At 38.2% G+C, this 22,998-nt stretch overlaps 1 protein-coding gene across 1 annotated transcript; it reads right to left on the minus strand.

The window, feature by feature from the left end:
- Positions 1–207: 207 nt before the first annotated feature.
- MC4R (melanocortin 4 receptor) lies at positions 208–1,803 on the minus strand. Its single transcript, XM_041427771.1, has one exon. The coding sequence runs from the start codon at positions 1,250–1,252 to the stop codon at positions 257–259; it is 996 nt and encodes a 331-aa protein (XP_041283705.1). The 5' UTR covers positions 1,253–1,803; the 3' UTR covers positions 208–256.
- Between the last annotated feature and the right edge of the window lie 21,195 nt (positions 1,804–22,998).

A 22,998-nucleotide genomic window follows, 5' to 3' on the forward strand; every position in this document is an offset into this window, starting at 1 on the left:
CTTTTATGTGCTTACTTACAAACTGGTATGAAGTGCTACTGCTCTTTCCAGCCAAATAAATTACAAACCACAGACATCATGAACATTATACAGAAATATGAATTCCACACGAATAGAACACAAGGGAGTGGGGGGGACACAGAAAGAGGTGCTCACTCTTAAAGATTTAAACCAAATTCTGCTGAGAAAGAGGATCCGAAGGCTTGGAAATCTGTGCTGCCTGTTGTGTACACAGTAACATATCCATCCATTCGGTTTAATATTTGCCAGGGAAATCACAAAGCCCTCTCAGGCTACAGCAGCATATAATCTCCTTGAATGTTTTCCTGAGCTCCTGACTCCGGAATGCATAGATAAGTGGATCAATGATGGAATTGCACATGATAAGGATGAGGTAGAAATTAAAGTGGGACATGAAGCACACACAGTAAGGGTTGTAGGGGCAGGAGATGTAGAAAATCAGGTGTAGGAAAAATGGAGCCCAGCACACAACAAAAACTCCAATCAGGATGGTGAGAGTGATGGCCCCTTTCATGTTGGCCCCTTGGCGAACAGGGCCAGTCCCTGGAAGAACAGCAATCTTTTTTATGTGCATACGAGCCATCATAAACATGTGGACATAGAGGGATGCCATGAGAATGAGCATAGTGAAGAACATGCTGATTAGGCAGATGATGACAACACTGCTGTCAGAGTAAATGATGAACAAAATGCCTGAGACTGTGCAAGCAGCCCAGATGCATGTGATGATAACCCCTACACGCTTCACTGTCATGATATTATGGTACTGGAGGGCGTAAAAGATAGTAAAGTACCTGTCCACTGCTATTGAGAGAAGACTGCAAATTGATGCAAGCAAGGAACTGCAAATGACTGAGTCGATGACATTGTCAATGTTTATGGTAAAGCTCTGTGCATCTGTGTCTGTGTTGTTTAGCAGCGTGATGACAATGGTTTCTGATCCATTAGATACACTCACTAGCATGTCAGCCACTGCCAAGCTACAGATGAAGAAGTACATGGGTGAATGGAGGTTCTTGTTCTTGGCTATGGCCACAATGACCAGGACGTTCTCCAGCAAGCTGACAATGCCCAGAGTCACAAACACTTCAGGGGATACAAAGAGTTGCTCGTAGCAGCCTCCTGAGGAGTGGCCCTTCGCATTGGGCTCACTGGCTCCTCCGTGCAGTCTGTAGCTGTGGTTCCAGAAGTGGAGAGGCTGGAGTGTCCCACGATGCTGGGTGAAATTCATCTTATGGAGATCCCTTTCGGCTTCCTGCTTTTAAAACTCCCGTTCCTTTTGCATTCCTTTGAAAACCTTCTTTGTCTTTTCAGCTTGGAAAAAAAAAAAAAGAAAAATAAGCTAGGACTGAGGCAGGCAGCAGTTCAGAACACTTCAACTACTGTGAAAAATAAGATTTCAGACTCAGAAGAACTGGTTTACACCCTTACAGACACAGTTTCTGATCATCATCACATTTACCTCGGTGATCTATGTCACAGAGTCCCAACAGTCTCTATGTGTGTATCAGATTCTCCCATATGGTCAGTTCCTCTTTAGTTCACTGGGATGCTGCAAGGCTTTTTTGGTGCTTTCCATTAAAGAGATGCGACCATAAAATGCCCAAGTGACTGCTGCGGAGCAGGAACTATTTTCAAACTGCAAGCACCAGTCTCACTGTCAGGCAGTGCATGCTGGCTGCCTGTATCACCGTGTGTGGAAGAGAAAAATATTCAGGGCACTCTCCGCCTCTCCTTTTCTTTCCAGCCAATGGGACTCAGGAGCTGCAGAAAGTGGAGGGGCTGCTGATTCTGAGCCTCTGTGAAACATCGCACAGCACGGCACAGCAAGATCAGATGCAGCACAAGTTACCAGTACCTACAGGAAAGCAGACAAGCTACCAGAGATTTGCTTCCCTTCTTTAGCTTCTCAGAATAATATTTCAATACTGATTTTCAATTAGCAAAACTTTCAGAACTGTACTAGGAATCTTACAGAATTTTTGCAGTTGAAGAGATAGATTTTATTTTTCAGATTCTGATTTACTCTAGCTCCTTCTGTGGTATAAACTTATTCTGCTTTTTATGTGTGGCAAAATAAGAATAGGGAAGGAAAGCAAAAGAATATATATTTCCTTCTGGTTCTCTCTCCTAGATCCCTTTGCCTTGCTACTTTTCTATGCCTTAGCCGTCCATTTCCAGGATATGTTGCAAGGTTGAATTATACTCTCTAGTAAGAGTCTTATAATTTTTAAGATATGGAGGCAAGATAAGGACCAAAACCATCATGATCCAAAGTCACAAATGGCTTAATAAGTGGTCCTAAACAAAATAGTTTTTTCCAGGTAATAGACTTCTTAGTAATCTTATTATTGAGAAGGAAAAGATGATGGAATTGATTGCAGAAGCCCAGTCACCATCAAGAATTAAGACACCGGGCAGAAAAAGAAAACTCAGTATTTAGAACAGATGAAGGAAATCTGAAGGAGACAAAGTTGGAACATGTAAGAAATAGAGCTCATAAAATGACAACGACACAAAAGCGTCAAGAAATCTCCTATAAATCCACATGGTCCAGGAGCCCTAGAAGCACAGGGATATCCCTGGCTTACTTGGCATGAGCTGAAAGTCAGTTTGCGTGCAGTGTGTCAGGAAAAGCCCTTGAGAACAAAGAAGAAAAGAATTGCCAAAATAACATGAAGAGAGAGGACAAAGGTTGTTTTGCTGTTACATCTTCAAGCAGTGCAACTGAGGTTTGAAAAACAAGTATGCTGAGCAAAACCTAAAACACAAATGGATTTCAAAGACCATAGGAAAGTCAGTCACTGCACCTGAGAATAATGTTTGCAAGGAAATTGTTTCAAAGAACATTTCCAGTTGACTACCAGTAAGGCTCTGGAGGGATCTGTACCTGATGCAAAAGTCTATTTCCTATAATGTCTCAAAATGTTTTCATCTTCTGTGCATTAGCTGGTTTTAAAGTGAACCAGCTAATAAAGAGGTACAGGATGACAGAATGCATGTAGAAGCACAACTATCTGTATTTAACATTTCAGCATCAGGATGAAGTGTGATTTTACTTTCACATTGGAATTGCTGTAGACCTATGGTTATGAAGACCTTTATCAGAAGAAAAGCCTCAGTCAATATTTTCTGGGTCCTTCTTCAGATAGATTGCTTCATAAAATTGAAACATAAACTACCAAGACAAACAAAATAACTTGTGGAACAGGAAATCCCACATTTATCAGTTTGGAATACATCATTTACCAGCAGCATGCGTGAAACTATTTCAAGTTTGCTGCTGAAAGGGTCACATTTGCTTTCCTGTCATGACATAACGCAAACCAGAATTCAAAATGATTTTTTCATCTAGTTACTGATCCTCAGGCCACTATACAGTATTCACTAACTCCTGGCATAGACAGGATATGCACACCCAACCATTAAAGAACAGAACTGCAGAAAAAGTACATAAAGACTGATGTGGGAGAACAGCATCTCCCCAGATAACCTATCTTTTCTACACCTGCATCCAGAAATGTGTAATCTGCAAGTTATCCCAGGGTAGTAGCCACTCAGCATCCCTTCTTCTGTGCCCACAACACAGAGATCTCTCTCTCCCTTCACCTACTTAGGTGGACCTAGATCAGGTGAGCCTGGCAAGAATAGAAAGGAGCTTCCTCCAGGGAGTTTGATCCAGTTATCTGTCTGTCTATTTGCCTCCTGGCCCCTCCCTTTCTCTGCACATTATCTCTATTCTCATTCCTATTTATGTTTTCATTTGTTCTCTTCACCCAGAAGCTACCCAGATAATGCTCCATCTTTGATTTTTTTGCTTAATTTGTCATAAAAATGTAATCTTTGTTATAGCAATGGAAAGAAAAGCCGCTTTCTTTTTTTTTTTTTTTCTCACCCACAGCTGTCCCTCCCCTCCAAATTTCTGCTTATGCTCTGCACTCTTGGGGCACAGTTGTTTTAGTGCTTGCCACTCATATTTGTGGGATGGGGTTTCATTACTGGAAGCAGCAGACTTAAGGTATCTTAGCAACTTAGTTGAAACACTGAAGAGGTGATGCGCCATCAGCCTGCTCTAACTAAAAGGTAAAACAAGCTGTTTTTTAAAATGAGAGAAGATGTACGTACATCTAATTACTTCCATGGTATAAGATAGATGTGTGTCTCATTCTCCTATTTAATAAGAAATAAACCATATAATGATAAAATTGTTCAAAGTATCCTAGATCTCTCATGTCTTCAGACATGTTAATATTTCAATTATCTATTTCAAAGATGATGGCAGTCTTGCATAACAGATATCACCTAAATTATTTCTTAAATTTTAAGAACTAAAGCTGAGACAATATTTCTTTTAAAAGTGGTGTCTTGCAAGCTTTTCAACACCCTGGAAAACCAGCCACGGTTGCAGAAAACTAGAAACTGATAACAGTGATATACTAATATAGCTCCAGCTCTTAAGAGAAATAAAGCATCAACAAAGATTTGAGCAAAACCTCCCCTTTGAATGTAACTCCCCCATGTTCTATGCTCTGTTCGCAGATACTCTTTGACACCCTCTTTCCAGACAGGGTTACAGTCATCTCCACCTCACAATATTTTCGAGAGACGAATTATCCTCTGCCAGCTGAATTTGTAAGTCAGAAAAAATCATTCACTGAAATCAATAAGCAATCCCAAAAGTGATTCAAGAAGACAGGCAGAGGCATGTATAGGTCCACTGTGGGAGAAAGAGAAAGGTAGAGGGAATTTGCCCAGGCCCTTTCTTGCTCAAATGCACAGCGTGTGAGATCTCTTTGAATCCCATGACCACTTTACTCAAGTACAGAGATAATATTTAGCACTTCAGCATCTGTAAGTGGAAATAGAGGAGTGGCTGTGGGAAGCTGGCTGGAGTGGGGAACCAAAGAAGCAGATTATTAGCATTTAATTAGTCCCTTGGTTTTGTGTGACTATGCTGGTACTGTCCAAAGGGCGATGCTGCACTTACATGCACAAGCATAATTCATGGAGGAGTTTGATTATATGTCCTCAGGTCCAGATTTTCTGTGCATTCAAAAACTCAAGTCTGTAACTGCAGTAAAAACTGTAGTGTATTTTAGCATGCTGATTTTGAAATTAAAAAATAAAAAAAAAGACCCAGGCAGTTAAACTTTGGAAACTTCTATGAGGTTTTAGTCTGCATAATCTATCTATGTAGCATTGGCCAATTCCACTCAAGATCCCAAAAATTATTAAAATAATGCAATGTACTTCTACCTGCTATCCACAGATATCCTTGGAAGAAGCATTTCTTTGATTCTTTCTAGTTCAGTAAATTAGCCTCTGAGCAATACGGGGACACTTGTTTGCTCATATTTTTGGACCAGTAGTTTTTTTTCAATCTCACAACATGCCTCTGGATCAAATCTCTATTCCTTAGTCTGTCCCCATTCACCTGTCAGCTTACAACAATCTCAAAATCTCTGGGTGATGCATTCTTACTAACATCCCTGTTAGTGATGGAGATATTAAAAAAAAAAAAAAAAAAAAAAAAAAAAAGGCTTTTCCAAACTCTGTTGTTTCCTAGTGTTCAGGATTTTGATCACTGTCTTTTGGGACCATATGCAAATAAAAACACTGGTCAGTGGAAAACTGGTCTAATATATTTATGGTCTAATATATCAAGCACTTTTTTGGGGTCACTGATTGCCTCATAATCTTACTCTTTTAAGGTGAAAGGAATTTTAAAGCAAGAGATTTCAGTGTTGAGAGCAGGATTCTCAGTAGCTTACCTCTTTTCCTCAGTTACAAGGAAAAGGAGAATTACTTAGTCAGTCTGGAGACTGGAAGCACATAAATGTTGATTTTTCTGGCAAATTATATGTTTGCACTTACTTGAAAATGTTATAAATGTGCAAAAGTGGAATGCTTTTCATTAAAATGGTATGAGAACCACAGAAGTTTTAAACACTAAGCAGTTTAAATCTGATCTCATTGCTATTTTAGGTGATCAGCATTATGATGGTGGACATTATTAATTTGCAGTCAATGCAGTAATCACCATCCTTTTAGATTTTTCTCACTCATCCATCTCAGAAATAATCACTTTTCTTTTCCTGGCTTGTAGATTTAGGTGCTTGTCTGTTCAGACTCATCTGAAGCACTTTTTCCAAGTGACTCCACAATCTCCTCAATGTTTATATCCCTCTCCAAATATCTCCCAAAAAGACATACAGCAGCAACTGGGTTTAAGTACGAAATAAATGTTGCCATCAATCCAGATCATCAAACCAAAAAACAATAACACAGATATTTTTTTTTATGAATAAGCCATTATTTAAATGATTTATGATTTTTAAAATTAAGCTGTTAACCTGGTCTTTTACTTTGTTCATGACCTTTGAACCATAAATATGGCGGAAGTAATACTTCTAACATATACATACACTTCTTCACTCCCTATATGCACCTGACAGGGCCATTCTCAGCACTACCATTCTTTCTCTCACCTTAGATCATGAGATAATTTTATATTATGAAGTTTAAAAAGATCTTCACTTTTCTAGTCTATCATCTTCACTTTTCTGTCATAATGATACTTGGTTTTTATCTGTGAGAGAAATGCAGTAACGTTTCATTCTAGCCGAGAAACAATCTAGTCAGTCCAGCTGTCTAACCATGAAAAATGATATGTCTCATTATAGTTGAATAAAAAGTAGAGAGCCACAGCAGAAGAATTGGCAGATCATCATGTAAAGAAAGCCCAGGATAGCGCTCTGGGAAAAAAGCAGCTGTTTTATATTATGTCAAATCACTTCAGTTTCTCAGAAAAGTCTAAATGGCAGTGTAACCAAAAGTTAGTGTGAGATGGAAAGCTACTAACTGGCTTGAGTTTTTTCTTCCAGTCCACTCACCTCCGAGTGTGATTGCTTTTATTCCAATGGAAAAGTCAGACATTACCATGTAATCATTTCTTTAGTAGCTTTGCAGGGAGGAAGAGTTGTGTACTTAGCAGGCACTATTCAAGATGCCTAATTTATGTCTGAAGAGACACACATACATACATACATAAATACATGCATACATACATACGTACTGTTACCAAAAACCAGATTATTGTAACCCTTACTGAATGTTCTCCACAAACTATATATATATATATATTTTCTACATTCTATATCTGCACAGTGGAGTTTCCATTCATTTCAGTAGCTCCTCTAAGCACTCTGTTTCTTAGCAGAGATATTGAAGCCGTCCTGGACAGAGTCTTCAGGGAATGCTTAAGCTACTTGCAAATTGTTTTCCTCCATAGGAGTTCTTTGAAGCAACTAAAAATCCCAGAGTCATAATCTGGTGTAAGACATAAAGCAGACACACCAAGTGATGTGACAAGTGAGTGAGTCAGCCAGCAGCAGTGTCAGGATGAAAGGACAACCCTGAGAGTAATTCCCTGAGATAAGTGCATCGTTACTGACACACAATCCAAAATCGTCACTGTTTTCTCTGAGAACTGGTCACAGAAGGGGAAAGTACAAAATGTCTAGACTTTTGCAGTGTTGCAGTGTGTCTACAGTGATTTGATCTCCTGATAACCTCTTTGCAACAATCATCAGCATATGGTGAGAAGAATACCCCCTTTCAACTTGTGATAACTGCTGTTCCTCCTTTGAAGATCTCCAGTACTTTAAAAAGTCTGAGTTACAAGATTATATTGATAATGAAGCTGACCCAATGGAAAGTAGAAATATTTTGTTTTCAAAGCTCTTGTAGAAAGTCTTCTAAAATTTGGGATCATGAACCAATTCCAGTTTTTGAATAGCAGAGTTGATCTGGGTCGTTTCTAAGAACATCTAGCCCTCACTGAAGGGTTATTTTTCATAAACTCAGGAAGAGTCTCCTTTTTCCACTTTTCAGCAGAATGTATGCCCTATAAATAATTTTTCTCTCTACTCATGGGATACAGATCTTATGGCTTTCTGTGACAGAGGCTGATGACTTTCTGCTAAAACAGACTCTCATGAAAGTGAAAAGTTGAATGCATATGTGAGAGCAGTGCAATAAGTTAAATAGAGTAGCTCGTGTCTTTACGGTGCTCAAAACTCCTCACTTTATGGTTGTTAAAAAAAAGAACAGAAGGGAGAGAAGATAGCCATGGTAGAAAAGTAACACTTGAATCACCTTGATGGCTGAGAAATCAACCTGGAATAAAAGATGTTTTACTTCAACAGACAAGATGGGACTGGCGGCAGTCTAAATGCCAAATGTGAGTTAAAGATTGGTAAGGGCTCAGGAGCAGTCTATAGAACCGTAGGTGAAGGTATAGCCTCTTTGAGAAGTGAGCAAACAAAGCCCCAGAGTTCTCAAGCTGGACTGAAATTACTTAATGTGTGAGAAATATTTTAACTGTCTTTGTACAGTGAAGAGATTTTTTGAAACGAACTGTTTAATTGACAAGCTAGAGGGTTGTTTGAAACCTTTGAGAGTTAAAACAGGGAAAAACAAGGTACCAAAGGATCCTCACAAGCCATATGTCAGATTTTTCAATGAGGAAGGGAGTCTCTGCAGCTGTGTAAACTAGGATGCCAAACAGCTCTTGAGTAGACTCATTCAGTTATTCTCCTACTCCAGAGTGAATCTTACCATGGCACTGTGTGAGCAACAGTGATGAGATTTCTTCCTTAAGTCTGCAAGAATGAGGTAGAAAATTGTAAACATGGGATGCAAGGGAAACAGATCCAATTAAAATGCATGTTACATTTCCTTTCCAGTAAAGGAAAGCAGAAAACAAAGCTAAAATCCCTTCAAGGATTGTTAGCCTGGACAAACATTTATCAATATGCCAGCACATGACACCTTAGGATACTGTGAACTCCTGCAGATAACTGAAAAAAATTATTGAACAAAAAAACCCTGAAAATGTTAAAAAATTAATCAGGTAAAGAAAATCACAGAAAAATCAAGAAACTTGTAAAAAATGCCCAAGAATCAAAAGGATTTTTCATCACCCTGGGAAGCTTTGATTAGCTCACTCAAAATTTACATGGCAAATAACTACATCCTGGGAAGAATGGACTGATTCAAATTTCTTTCTGAGAAAAGCAACAATTTCCAGCAATTATTGCTGATAGTATTAAATAATGCTTTTTTTGGCAAGTTATTTTAAGAGCAAATGCTATAGTGTTTTTTTCCTGACTGTCTTCAAACTCAGATACACAAAGCATAATTAAATCATATTGTGTGTTTTCCTAAAAAAATTCTGTTTCATCCTCCTTTCTTTAATAAATGAAATTCAGAGCTTCTTTGAAAGACATCAAACAAGTATCCTTTTTCTCTACCTTTGAGGAGCTTTTCCTTATAATTTTAGAAAATGCTTGTCGAGACAGAATAATAGTAAAACAGAGGACTTAACCAGCTTATTTGTGCTACTAAATCTACATGATTTATCACATGCTTAGTGACAGACTGATTCAGTTATGCCACACCATGGCCAGAAATATAACACTTCCTTAAAGAGAGCCATAGTTACCCTATGACAACTCTCGAGCAAAATGGACTACCTCTGTTTACTTCAGATTATAATGAGACATTCTTATAGCTGGTAGAGCAGCTGAGATCCCCTGTGAAACCCACAAAGGTTCTGAGAAGTATTGAAAAGCAGACAGAGAAGGAAAGCAGACCTAACTTCAGCTGAGAAGCTATTGGTGGAAAGAGCACAACTTCCCCATCAAGTTTTGTGAGCGTAGATACATGTGTGACTTTCATCTTTTGGGAAGTGCAAGCACTGCTAAGTCCTGAAAGATTTTTATTTAAAAATAGCTCTTATAAGCATCTCTCTATAAGGTGAGCTAGCAGTATGAAAGGATTTTCTGCAACGAAGTATAACAAGCTCTTTGTGAGGTTTATTACCTTTTTCCCTATATCTCTCCCAGTGTAAAATCCCCACAAATGATAGTTAGCAAGGTCACTAAAATTCAAGCAAGTGATTTTCTGCATTGAAGTAATTAAAAGCACTCTGAGACAGAGGAGGGTAGTTTTTTTGTCTCAGAGTCATGGAAGACATGCAATTGCATTTCAATTAATTTACAGGATAGAAAAAAGAAACAAGGATGAAGTATTACAGGTCTGTTTTAACTATCAAATATGGCAATGTGCTTTCACTGCTTGCTGTGTGACAGTGCTTTAATACTTTGTATGAAACAAGCAAAGGTCAGTGATGTTTTATTTCAGGTGAATTCTCTCATATAAAATATATATTATTCTCTTTACATCTTGCACTACCTACCCAGAGACAATTTTCCATACATAGGGACATAAAATTAATGAAAATAGCAAGCTGAAATCTTTCCAATGCTTTTAGAAAATCAGTGTCACCAATGAAAGTTTGTTTAAAGCTATGTGATTTCTAAAGATTTCTGTTGCTGTCTGCAGGTCAAGTATCTCCAGAATTAGCATTCCATCCCTTTTCATCACAGGATGTCATCTCAAGTGTTTGATATATTTATTTGAAGGAATCAAATTATCATGGAACCCCACTATCATAAACACTGGAAAAATAGAATCTATTCCTCAAAGAGCAATTGTCATCTCATAGTGGATTGAGTATTGCATGGAAAAGTAATCTTTCCCTGGCCTCTACAATCTTGGCCTAAATGACAAATTTATACTGCACCCAGTCTCACAAAATAATCAATGTGGTGCAGTTTTCACTATTTCTATTGATTCAGAGCATTTTCTGGGACTAGAGACCAACTTCAATCAAAATTTTAAAAGACAAGCTATTTAAGGAAAAGGTCAAACTTCATGAGAGGCTCAGCTCTGGACAGTTTTTAATTTGCCACATCATGTGTCATCTTCTATCCTACACAGAGTTTCCAAGCCTACACTGCAGAGGTCAGTGGCAGATACAATTAACACTTTTGAAAAAGTTTTTTGAAAAAAACTACAACTTTTATAGTGCTACCAAACTCTTATGAATATTCTAATTTAACTTGGGTTTTTATTAATTTCTTTTATGCTTTCTAGCCCAAGGGGTCTCGCCTCTTCAGTGTTTGTGTGGTAGGTTTTTTATCTTCAGCCTGGGTTATTGTTCAGTTTGCTTCTTTGAATTCAGACAATAAATACCCGTTACCTTTTCATGTCTGCATTCTATTCATTTGCTGTTTTGAAATGAATTAAAAGCGGTGGTGAGGCTTAGTACCTTATGGCTGGATGTGGAAACCCCACCATGGATCCCCTGAGGGGGAGACCCTTAAAATGTTCTGTGCCAGGATTGAGAGGCAAACAGGACTTTTGGTTTTTTCAGTCTTCAGGTTGTCATTAATTTTTTCTTTTATCAGCAGTTCAGCACACTGTCTGCACACCAGACTTAGAATACAAACAGAAAGCACCAAAAGTCACAAGACACACACATTCAAGGTCTTTTAAAACTATTTTGTCCAATTAACTCTTAGAACATATTTTATTTCTACCTTTCTACCAATAACTAATTATTTGCCTGTTCACACAACATCTGCATTGTGGTTCCTTTTAACCAATCACCCTGTGCTCCTAACACTGCAGAAAATGGAGCAGATGAAGAAAAAGAAGATCAGACAAGGTCTAAAATCCTCCATCTTGTCTCCTATCCACCTTCATACTAAAAACCCAAAACTAAGTTTCTCACCCTGTGATAAAATATACTACTATTTCACACATTTGTAGGTTCCAATTCATCCCAAAGTCTTGGAAGCTTTCTCCATGGATGAAGGTTAAAAGCAGTGGTCTCCTGGGGATCAGGACTTGTCAGGACAGGCAGAGAAATATTCCCTGTGCCCTGGGTTCCAACAGCTGGATAGAGATATCAGCATTTCTTACTCTCCCATTGCTACATTCCTGCAAGAGTTGTGCATTCTCCTCTTAAGTTATTTCATACACAGCAGGGATCATAACTTTGTCTAATTCTACCTGAGTTTCCCAATCAGGCTGAGACATTTTCTGGAACTTGTTAGAACTATTACTTTTAAACCTTCATTTGAATCATATCCGTTTCTGAAATACCAATTCAGTTCCCTAAGTTCTTCTCAGGGTCTTGGAAGCTTATTCTAAAAAATATAAGGAAAAAAAATACTGTTACAGTTTCTTTTTAATTTTATTCTCAAAAGTAATGCCCTGAACTTTTTTAATCACATCATTTTTAGAAATGCAGTGTCTTCTGTTGAATATATTGCTAAAACAGTATATGATAAATACGTTGTAAATATATGAACTTTTGTCATTCCTCAGTTGTGGGAGCTCTTTTGAAATCAATGTCAAAATTTTTACTAATTCATTAAGTACCTCTCTATCTTAGTTATAATTATCCTGAGTCTGTTTTTGTCAGCCGTCTTTCATTTAGGCTAGGACATACAAAATAAAAAAGAGTAAAGTCTGAAGTGTATGTTTCTACTCAATTTGCCAAATAACTGAGAAGCCAGTAATCCATCCTTAGTGACAAAGACTATAATTATTCCCTTTTTTATAAAAACATTAGTTTACAGTGAACAAGACAAACTTTTGCCAGATTTAGCATTGTAGTCTTCAAAGCAACAAAGAATAAATGAACTGAAATTATGTGTCCTAAGAAACTATTCTTTATGTAAATACTGTGTGAATGATGATTTGGGAGGAACACACAAATTCAACTAATGTGCAAATTACTCCCTTCAAAACTTCTCTTGGCATAAAGCTGGAATTCTGCATGTGAAATAGAAGCTTTTGTTTGTATGAAATTCAGCTTTTGTTTGTCAAGGCAAGACTGTTCTTAACTTGTTCTTGAACTGACTTAATACAATTCTTTATAAGCTCTTTGTCACAGATAAAGTGGGTGATTCAAAGTTTATTAGAGGAGCCCTCCCATGGAGTCATTAGGTGCAGAACGGACTCCTTGATTTCTAAGCTCCTTCTCAGAGAGGAGCCCGGGGGGCAGCTGGATCCAACTTAGGCACAGTCTTTGTCAACAGCTTAAGTAACTTTTGTCCCACAGGATTAAAGATGGCAAATCAGATACATTTATATAAAATTATTTATTTATTATGAGAAATGATTAGACAAAAGATCTTAATCAGAATTATTTGCTACCCAGTTATGAGAAATTATTAGACAAAATATCTTAATCAGAATTATTTGCTACCCAGTATGTAAGCTAAAACTACTAGTAGTGTATAATACAGTCTAGTAACTAGTAACCAGTCTAGTAACTAGTAACCAGTCTAGTAACTAGCACTATATAAAAGCAAATATATTAAAGCACTTATATTAAAGCTACCAAAAGGGAGCAATTATTAAGCAGAGATCGATGTAACTCACCACACCAAAGCTTGTGGGCAGATTTCTTTCACTCGACCTTGAGGAGTGTCCTTGGGAGGCATCCCCACTTCAAGGGAGGGAACATCACACACACACACTCCAAGAAGGAATACGTTAGAGGAACCTACAGTGAAACAAAGTGGACTGCACTTTGACAGTGTAAAGCAAGACTGACTACCAGTCACGTCTCCAGGTCAGCTTGGCAGCTTATGTGCCAAACCTTTGCCTCACTAACAGGATGTTAATTTGGGGCTGATGAGCCAGACTGGTTTCAGCAAAATGCAACACTAAAAACAGCACATGGCAGCTCTCTCTCAGCTCACCACTGATGGCTCCCAAAATAGGGCATTGTTGGAGTTGTTTGCCCGTATTCCAAGGGCAAGGAGTCCTGTCACTCTCTCCTACTGCAAATGAAGATAATACGGAAAATTATATTAAACTATTCAGGATGGATTAATAGCATTTCATAAAATATTTTATTAACTGAAAAATCATACCTCAAATTGGTGAAAAATATCCACAAAACTGATGAAGTATCATTAGTGAATCCAGTCAAAATTATTTGGTAGCAAAAAAAAGCTTCTAAATATGTTTGTATTTCCCACTTCAAAATTTTCAGAATAAAATTCAGGAAATTCTATTCCAAAAGAATACATTTTTAAAAACCCTGTTTCTTCTTCTTCTTCTTCTTCTTCTTTGCAGTGCATTGACAAATTGCAATTTTTTTTTTAATGCTCTGAAATTCTTGTTCAGCAAAAACAGCCACCAAATCCTCAGAATTAGTCACTGTATTCCTTTGATCTGGTCAGCAAAAGTAGTATAGTATACCTGTATGTTAGTGTTTGTTTAAATTGCATGTCTGAGTGTGTGAACTTAGTGTATAAAATATATATTTGGGGGCATTAGCAGATATTTCTGAAGTCAGACATATCAGGTAAACCAGGCATCACCTCTTAAAGAAGGGAAGGTGATCCCCTGTGGTTGTGCTTCACTAGACAGTAGCAGGAGACCCATCGATCACGACATGCCATCTGCAATAGCAGCTAAAGGAAAAAGCTGCACATTAAACAATAGGAAAATACCATTGTTTTTACTGGCTGTACAGTCACATGCTGAATGCCCTAAATGCTCTGTTTTTCTCCTCTAAAGTACATGAATTCTAAAGACAGGCAGAATAACTGCTTGTGACTCAGAAAAGATGGTTTAAATAATGAGTTGGTCTGTCTCAAAATACGCAGTGGGATTTTGTTCAGTTATTCTCTGCTAAGTGCCCCCACAGACAAATGCATATACCTATTCCAGGAATGGATGTAGAGTACAGGGGCTGGGGGAAAGGAAAAAGTAAAATGCATTACAGAATCACAGAATCTGGAAGGCCCCAAGAGTCCAACTCTTAAGTGAATGGCCCATACAGGGATCACATCCACAACCTTGATGCTATCAGCATCATGCGTTAACGAACTGAGCAAACAAACCCCCAGCTACCACAAGGAGAATAATTCCAAAGAGTTGAGCATTGCATTGTTGTCAGATGGTGTGTTGCACTGGAGAGTACAAAGGTGTACCTGTATCTGGGCATATCTCCCACAGGGATGCTCATGACTGGTCCTGGAGGAAGAGCAGGTACACTCTGCAGTTGTGGCTTAGCTGCCATTGCATACCATGCACTGGGATGTGCCCTGCATGATGCCACCCGGGCTCTGTCTGTGAAGCTGCAGCACTTGTGGTGAGTCCCAAGAGGACGTGTCCCTCTGTCGGGGGTTCCCCTGCTCCTGGCCACACAGGCAGGGTTACAGTGCCCCTCCTGGGGACCTGCTGCCTCCTGTCCTGCCTATTCCTGCCCCATGCCGTGGGGCTCCCCTTAGAGACGAGGGCCTTGCCCAGAGTTCCTCCTCACCCTGTCCACACCTTGTCAGTCACTGTGGTGTGAGCTTCAGGCTCCTGGTGGGTCTTTGTGCTGCCCTGAGATTGTCATGTTTCAGGAAACCCTCCCAGGCACTGTGCTGGAGCATTTGTGTGTGGGTTGTGCTGCCGCCAGAGCTGCTCCACTCTGCCGTGCTGTGTGTGTGCTGAGATCTAGAGCTGGAGTTATCCTACTGTTCTTCTGCAATACTCCTTCTCCTCGTACAAAATGATGTGTCTCATCAGCTTATAATCCTTTCTTCCTGCATGCCTTCCTGCTAGAGGTTTAATAAGCAAATTTTTTGTCATGCCTTCCTCCTCTGTGTGAATAAACTTAAACTACATCCTTAATAACCATGTTTAGACCCTAACTAGACATTGCATAACCATGCCCTTTTGTCTGGGGAAAACTCTCTGCTGCACCAGATTTTATATGTCAGGCTACAAGACTTCTGTATCAGTACCACAGAACAATGAAATGGGGGCCAACAGACTTTTCCAAGCTGAAGCAAAGGTAATTTAATTCCAATCCCCCTAAAAAAAAAAAAAAAAAAAAAAAAAAAAAAAAAATCCAAAAACAACACCTCCTTCTACTCAGCTGCTAGAAGAGGATTAAAAAACAAGTAGCAACAAGCTACTTCTGGTCCCATTTTCACTAAAAACGTGTCATGTCAAACTGCCTTTCACCACGTCCTAATCAAGTTTCTACAGTCATCACAATTTTTTTTCTTCTGCTCATCCTGAAAAAGGATGTATCTTAATGCTGGGTATTCAAATAGCTATTCTAGACACTTTTATGAAAGTCAAGACAAGTACTGAAGAATTTAATGAGAAAATTTTCAAGTTAGAATTCAATGAAACTTTGAAAATTAAAGCATTGCAAGGTTTGCTGATCATTAAAATAATGTTTTAGTAAGCTGCAGATAGATTGTTCATATTGTAAAAGCTCTACATTACCTATTCATGTTAATGAATTCTGGATGTGGCAGAGAGAAATAAACTGGAGCTGAGATAAGCCACTGAACTCATAAAATGATACCTAGAGTTGTAATTGATTGAAACAAAAATGAAACATTGTTTTGCTTTTTTTTTTTTTTTACACAGACATGACCAGATGTAGTTGATACAGATGTCGATGACCAAACATGAGCAGTGTTATAGAATTGGCCACAGAACATGCTTTGGGATATTCTTCAATTAAATAACTCCAGAATAATTGCAGAGTGAATAACTCTAACTCTGGCAGTTTGCAGTGCACAAAAAAGCAGGATGATTGTGAGCTTCACCGCAACACAGCAAATATATAGCTTTTCATTACATTAGCCAGTTGACATATCTATAGGTGATTACTACATATAAAAAAAAAATAAATTTGGAGTTTTCTGTGGTGATCAATGAAAGTGGTGCTCATTGCAGCTCTTGTCACTTCTGTATTGCCCATGGATGATCTCTGCTCATTGTCCCACCTGCGAAAACCTGTAGGAATGTGAGAACATTGCTACAAATGTGAAAATGAAGACAAATGCTCTTGTAGTCTGCAATAAGAGCAGTGTAGCATAAGAGCAGATTCTATTTCTCTTTCCAAGACCCATGATCATGTTCACAGCACAGTTCTTGAGCAAGAGGGGAAAAGAGAGGTACCAATAAGTTATGAGTCACTCCTTCAAGGTTCTATGTATGTTTTGATGCCTTTATGTAGGAGATGTTGATAGCCTTCATTGGTTTATTTGAGGTTGGACACTTACACCAGGAATTTACTCCCCTGAGGAGCCATGTAGTAAGAAGGAGCCTTAGGTATTTTCAGCTCTCTCTATGCACACACATCATCCCTGACAGACAACTCTCCAGCCACTATTCAGACAGCTGGCTGGTTGACTCTCTAGTCTTATGCATGAATTTTATTCTCACAGTGATTTTCCTAAATCTTTGCTGCTGTATTACATTTGCCTATCGGTTTTATATATCTCATTATCTATTCTTCCTTAGTTAATTCAATTTTTCCTTGCAGGTCATGTTTTCTGGACCTCTGGTCATTCTCACTGCTGTTCTCTGGACTTCCTCCAGCTGGTCTGTGTCTCTTTTTAACCATGAGTCAATAAGGTTAATGGAATTTAAATTTACACTATTGCATGACTGATGCTTAATTCTCTGAGCTTGTTTTGCTAATGTTGTTACACTACAATGCTTTATTCAAAACTAAATTAAAGATTTGCCTAAGAAGCTTATGTTTAATTTTTGTTTGTTTGTATGGTAAATCCTATTCATAATCTTTAGAAATTATCTATAATGATAATTATCACAAACAGTAGCCATTCATTAAAAATTAATCAGGAAGGATTTGGATGGTTGTTTTTGCAGCTGCAAATTCAGTAGTTAGCAGAAATTGTTAATTAATCACTTTTCATGCACTTTCATTTCAGAATTCAAAAAAACAGAAACATGGTCCTGACTTCTGTGCTTTTCATCCCTGTAAGCCAACAGAAACAGAATAATTCTCAACATATTTCCTCAAATGTCTCCTTCCAAGTCCCACAGAGCCAGCAACTGTAAATCTTTTTCTGCCAAACTGTGGCTGTTGGCCCAGTCCCTGGTAGCAGTAATTTGCATACTATTGAGTTCCACACCTGTAATAGGTCAGAAGCTCTCATTTCAGAAAGAAAAAAAAGTCCAAAGTCAATTTTACGTTGCACAATAGGATTCACATATGCCACAGGTCTGGATGATTCTCACTGAAAATGTAGACCTCTGTTTTCTTTGCAAACACCACTATGTCTCAGAGACTTTCTGTAGCAGAGTTTTCCTTTAACTAAAGAAAAAATTAAGATTTTTTCTGATTTGAGCAGGAGTTATAAGCCCTTGTGTAACTATCAATTTGTTAAAGCAGGATGACTCCTTTTTTATGTGTGATAACAGCAGGAGAGAATTAATTTTGTGAATTCTTCCTTGCTATTTAAAGAGATCAGATGGCTGTTTTGCACAATTGAAGTAATGTAAAAAGATATTATTTTGCCCAGATTTCCTCAAAGGTCCTCTGTCACAGCTTTAAAATAGAGTGTTCTTTCTTTTTCTTATATTCTTTATAGTCTGCAGTTGCCTAAAGTCTATCTACTTGACATGGGAATCTCAAGTAAAAAAAAAATATTAAGCCCAACCAAGAATAATTGCAGAGTTTTTTTCTTTCAAGCATTACTGTCATAGAATAGGGATAGTCATGCAAAAAACCCAAGTTCTGTGCCAGCTGGCATGGATAAAACAAAGATCATCTTTAGTTTGGAGAGCTTCTTTCCAAACAGACACACAGACTGCTGTGCTGCTGGTGAGCGCTGCTGCTCAAGGAGTAGTGTTGGACAGAACAGCCCAAATGCTGCTGCAGAGCAGCAAGAGGGTACAGTTGGGTCTCCACCAGATGCAACAGACCCTCTGCTACAGATTTTCTTTTTTCTGTGCTCCTGCTATGGATGAGTACCACTTCAAACTCAACCACCAGCTGGCTGGTCCCCACCATTATTCTGGCTTTAAAGCTGTTTTTCCCCAGAGATGATGTAAAGAGAAAGAAATAATAAAATGCGCTAGTGACAGCACAGTGCTACATTAGAAAGAGGAAAAAAGTTATGCTTCCTGGTAGTGTGCTCCTCCAAACCATAGCGACATCTTCTCCCCCTCCTCTGCTGTGTCTTCAAAAGGATGGATGTTTTCTATCACCTTGATATAGCATTTGACATTCCTGACATACCCTGCTCTATTCTAGATACTACCATGCTGCACATGCCCACATTTCAAATATAGGTTGAGATAAAGAAAGATTTTAGCAGAAGGAATGTTAAGTTCTTGCTGCCTTTTTTGTTTTATTAAGTAGGTCTTTCTGCAGTCTGATAGGTCCTCTGCAACAGATTTCCCATGCTGACAAGTTGTTTCTTTCCCCATCTTTCCTCACAAGCCTGAGTACAAAATTTCCAGCTGGCCTAACTTCTCAGTTTAATGGCTTTGAATGTTTAAGTAAACCAGAGAAAGATGCTATTTTTATATTCCTATTGGCTGACATACTGCAGGCAGAGATAGATATCCCCATCCTCTTTGCAGAGTCAGTTTTATAAGGCAGCACAGCTCAAATGTCATCAGGAAAATAATGCAGGTACTGATTCTCTTCTTCACTATTCATTGTTAACTTTATTTCTTTGTGCTTACAGTTCTTGTGACACATCATGAGGGCTTAATGTTGGCATAAGGAAAATACAGAAAGAGAGTTAGATATCCTTCAAAAGGAATTATGCTCATTAATGAGAACATTTACTTTTTAAATATCTGTTAAGAATTTGAGACTGATAGGTATTTCTCTCCCTTCAAGAGAAAAAACATTTTATGTCCCCATTTGCTTTTTAGCATATTAATAAAGAGAAGTTAGGCCATTTTTTCCCTTTCATTCACACTGAGAATTTTCAGAGTGCTTGGGAAATGTGAACTAGGTGGTTTTGGACATAATTTCAGAAATACTGAGCTCACTCCCATAAGAGAAGCCTTTTACTTTGTCTCAGTTCTGCCAAGTATAATGTTACCGATTCAGTTTATTCTTACTTTTCCTGTGATTAATTAAAGACTTGTCCAAGTTTTATCTATAAAACCTTAAATTCAAAACATTTCTGGGGTAAGCTCTAAGACAGCAAGGTAAGCTGCCCCATCCTTACTTCACAGGAATGTGCAAACATGCACAAACACACGCACAAACATATTGGCAAAGGGATTCAGTGTTTCTTATGGCTCAATATACTGTTGCAACTCCTTTGCCATTTTAATACCTACTCAGATATAGCTGCTGGTACTTGTAAACTGGAAAGGTCATACAAACCTGAAATAACTTTAAGGCAATAGGCACTGAAAGAGAACCCGCCAACCCCTCAGGAAACTCAATTTACTGACCTTTATTTTCATAGTGCTCTTGGCAAATGGAAAGAAAAACTAGAGCATGGAGTCAATAAGATAGCTCATTCAAATGTTTATTATTAGTAAATAAAAGAGAAAACCAGCAGGAGGTAAACATTCATATTTTCCATTCACCAGATTCAACTCCCAGTAACTACTGAAATGAACAGCTTGTGTTCCAGTTTCCATCTGAAGCATATTGGTTTGGCATCACAAGAGTCACCAAATTACCAACTGCTATTAGTTATGTCCCTACATACTCAATAATTAAAGCCATATCTGCAAAAATGCGTAAGTGTTCTCTAGAGAAAACTGGAGCACTAATAAAGGGTTATTTTCATTCTAGCTGCATTTTGGTAGCTAGAGATAGAAGCTGTAGCCCACAGCACAAGCTGCATCACAGAAATGTATGGCTCCCAGTCATGTTTTCTTTCCCCATGCTCTCATGGGTAAGCAGAGAAACACCCAATACAGTTTTTTAGGAGTCTAAAACAGGGGCAAAACGCATTCTAGTGGTGTTACAAAGTTATGTCATGGGTTTTCTTTATTATTAATGCATATAATAATTAATCCACATCTGTCCTAGATTTATTATTATTGTTCCCTTAAAAGTCTTCTTTTTACACTTATGGAAACCTGTAGCATGAAAATTTGCAATGCAGCTGTGAGCACCTCTATGGTAAGAGCTTCATGATTTGCAAGAAACATGAACATTATTCCCAGTATCTTCCAGAGTAATACATAATATCACCAGAACAAAAGCAAGCAAAACTGAAGGGTATTTTCTATTTGTGAGTGAAGTGTCAGGACAGGGCTGTTCAGTGCAAGGAAGAAAATTGCAACAGGAAGAATTTTCAGGGAGATCTAGGAACTGGTTTCTAGCTGCTGCATACTTGCAAGGTTTGAAGCCTCTGTAAAGTGCCAAACCAAATTGTGTGGTCTTGCTGAGGTTTTCTTTACTTGAAATGGGTAGGTGCAAGTGTAAAAACGAGCACGCACTCACTTTTTTTGGCATAATGGTTTAATCCATGGCTGATCTATTCAAACTCAATATGTATTTGTTAAAACTTGTAAGACAGCATGCTCCAAAACTCTACATACAGAGAAGCTCTCAAGAAGAGAGCCTGAATTCTGCTTGTGCTCATGTGTCTGATATTACCCATGAAATATCAAATCTGGTTTGGTGAAAACCAAACCAGACAAACAAAAATCCAAAGACAAATGCAATAAATGCAAATTCAAACCAATGCAGGATACCAGACCTGGGGATGCACCTGGATCTTGGGCCACCTGAATGTAGCCATAATTGCACAGTTCCATGAAAAGGGGCATATATGTCACACAAGAGATGAGGAAATACAAGTGATTTAAATAGAAATGCTGCTGCATATTCCATTTCAGCATCTGATTCTTGTAATACAATACAGTGGATCACCAGAAGTAAAGTACAGAAAAAGCCCTGAAGAAATATAGTTTCTACAGTGTTCAATGACTTTCTCCATTTTCCCTGTGTGTCAAATCATTTAGACTGTCTCTGCATTTAATTAAAGGGAAACAGTCAAACGGGAGGATTTTCCTTCAGTGTAGGTGGAAACACTAACACCATGTATCACCATGATGCAGACAGAAAATTAAGGGCGGGTATTAACACTTACATATCCAATAACAAGCACATTTGCTACAAAATGTGTGCATTTCCTCCCAGTGGGACCAATTCTTTTTTCTGCAGTCAAAATTCAGGGAGCTAAACAAAACCTAATTTTAAAACCCTATGACATTCAAACTCCTAAAAAATAGGTTTATTCTTCTTTTGAGAAGCAGCTGCCTGTTAGAGCTGTTAGGATGAAAGTTCAAGGCATGAAAAAAATTTACTCCTTTGTATTAACTCAGTTCCCTTTTTTGCTAAAACAAACAAACACACACACAAATAAACCCCCCGAAAAGCCCACTTCAACTATAATGAAGCCTGATTACTTGAACAAATATTTTCATTGCAGTTTAGGTGACTACCTTAATAGGTTATAATGATTATTAGGTAGACGCAAGGAGTTTCCTCTCCATGCTGCAGTCTGGAGCCTTGTACTTACACATTTTCTGGTCTCACTGTATAACAATCCCCTGATGCTTTTCCATTGAACTCTTTGTTTGCAGTTTTGGATGCTCCAACATATTTGCCTATTTGACATATGGCAAATCCTTGGCTTCTGTAAATCAGCTAAGTTCCACCAACATCTCTGAAATTACTCTGGCACCAATCTTACATGGCTACATGTCTTGGCTTTAAGGTACTATAAAAAGAAAAGTAGAACTGAGAAATAGTGTGGAGCTTTGCAACATTAACCTTTTAAACTTTCACAAAGAATTGTGTAATTCTCAGGGTGGCGTTCACAATCCTGAGCTGCTTGTGTTGCATTTAGGCTAAGAACTGAGGCAAGTCCAGGAATGTGTGACAGCTATGTCAGGATTGTGAGAACAGCAGTTATAGAGGTCACACTCATGCTTTCCAGTGAGTGGGATAGATTTTAATTCTCATCTCTTGGCCTAATAGCATTAAGATGATGTATTATTCATAAAATGTCTTTGTGCTTCTTTTTAATCAGCTTTGGTGCTGCTTTTAAGAAGTATTTTTGTTGTTTTCTAATCTCTGCTTAATTTAAGTATATGAGAAGAAATTCTGTGTGTGTAACCTCATAGCATCTGTCAGCACTGCAACTCTAGGGAGAAGAACTTGTAGTTATGTATCTCCAGTAGATTTTAATGTGCCATAATTTTCATCAGCCTGTATTTGAGCTTGGTCTTCAGGGGCATTACATTTGCCTTTCAAAAAAGCTGATTAAAGGGCTTAGAAAGCTACTC

This window comes from Onychostruthus taczanowskii, unplaced genomic scaffold, assembly GCF_017590055.1.
Source record: "Onychostruthus taczanowskii isolate IOZ18803 unplaced genomic scaffold, ASM1759005v1 scaffold119, whole genome shotgun sequence".
NCBI classification, from domain to species: Eukaryota; Metazoa; Chordata; class Aves; order Passeriformes; family Passeridae; genus Onychostruthus; species Onychostruthus taczanowskii.

Coding starts and splice junctions, on each gene's coding strand:
- MC4R (XM_041427771.1), bottom strand. CDS start 1,252: ATGAATTTCACCCAGCATCGTGGGACACTCCAGCCTCTCCACTTCTGG.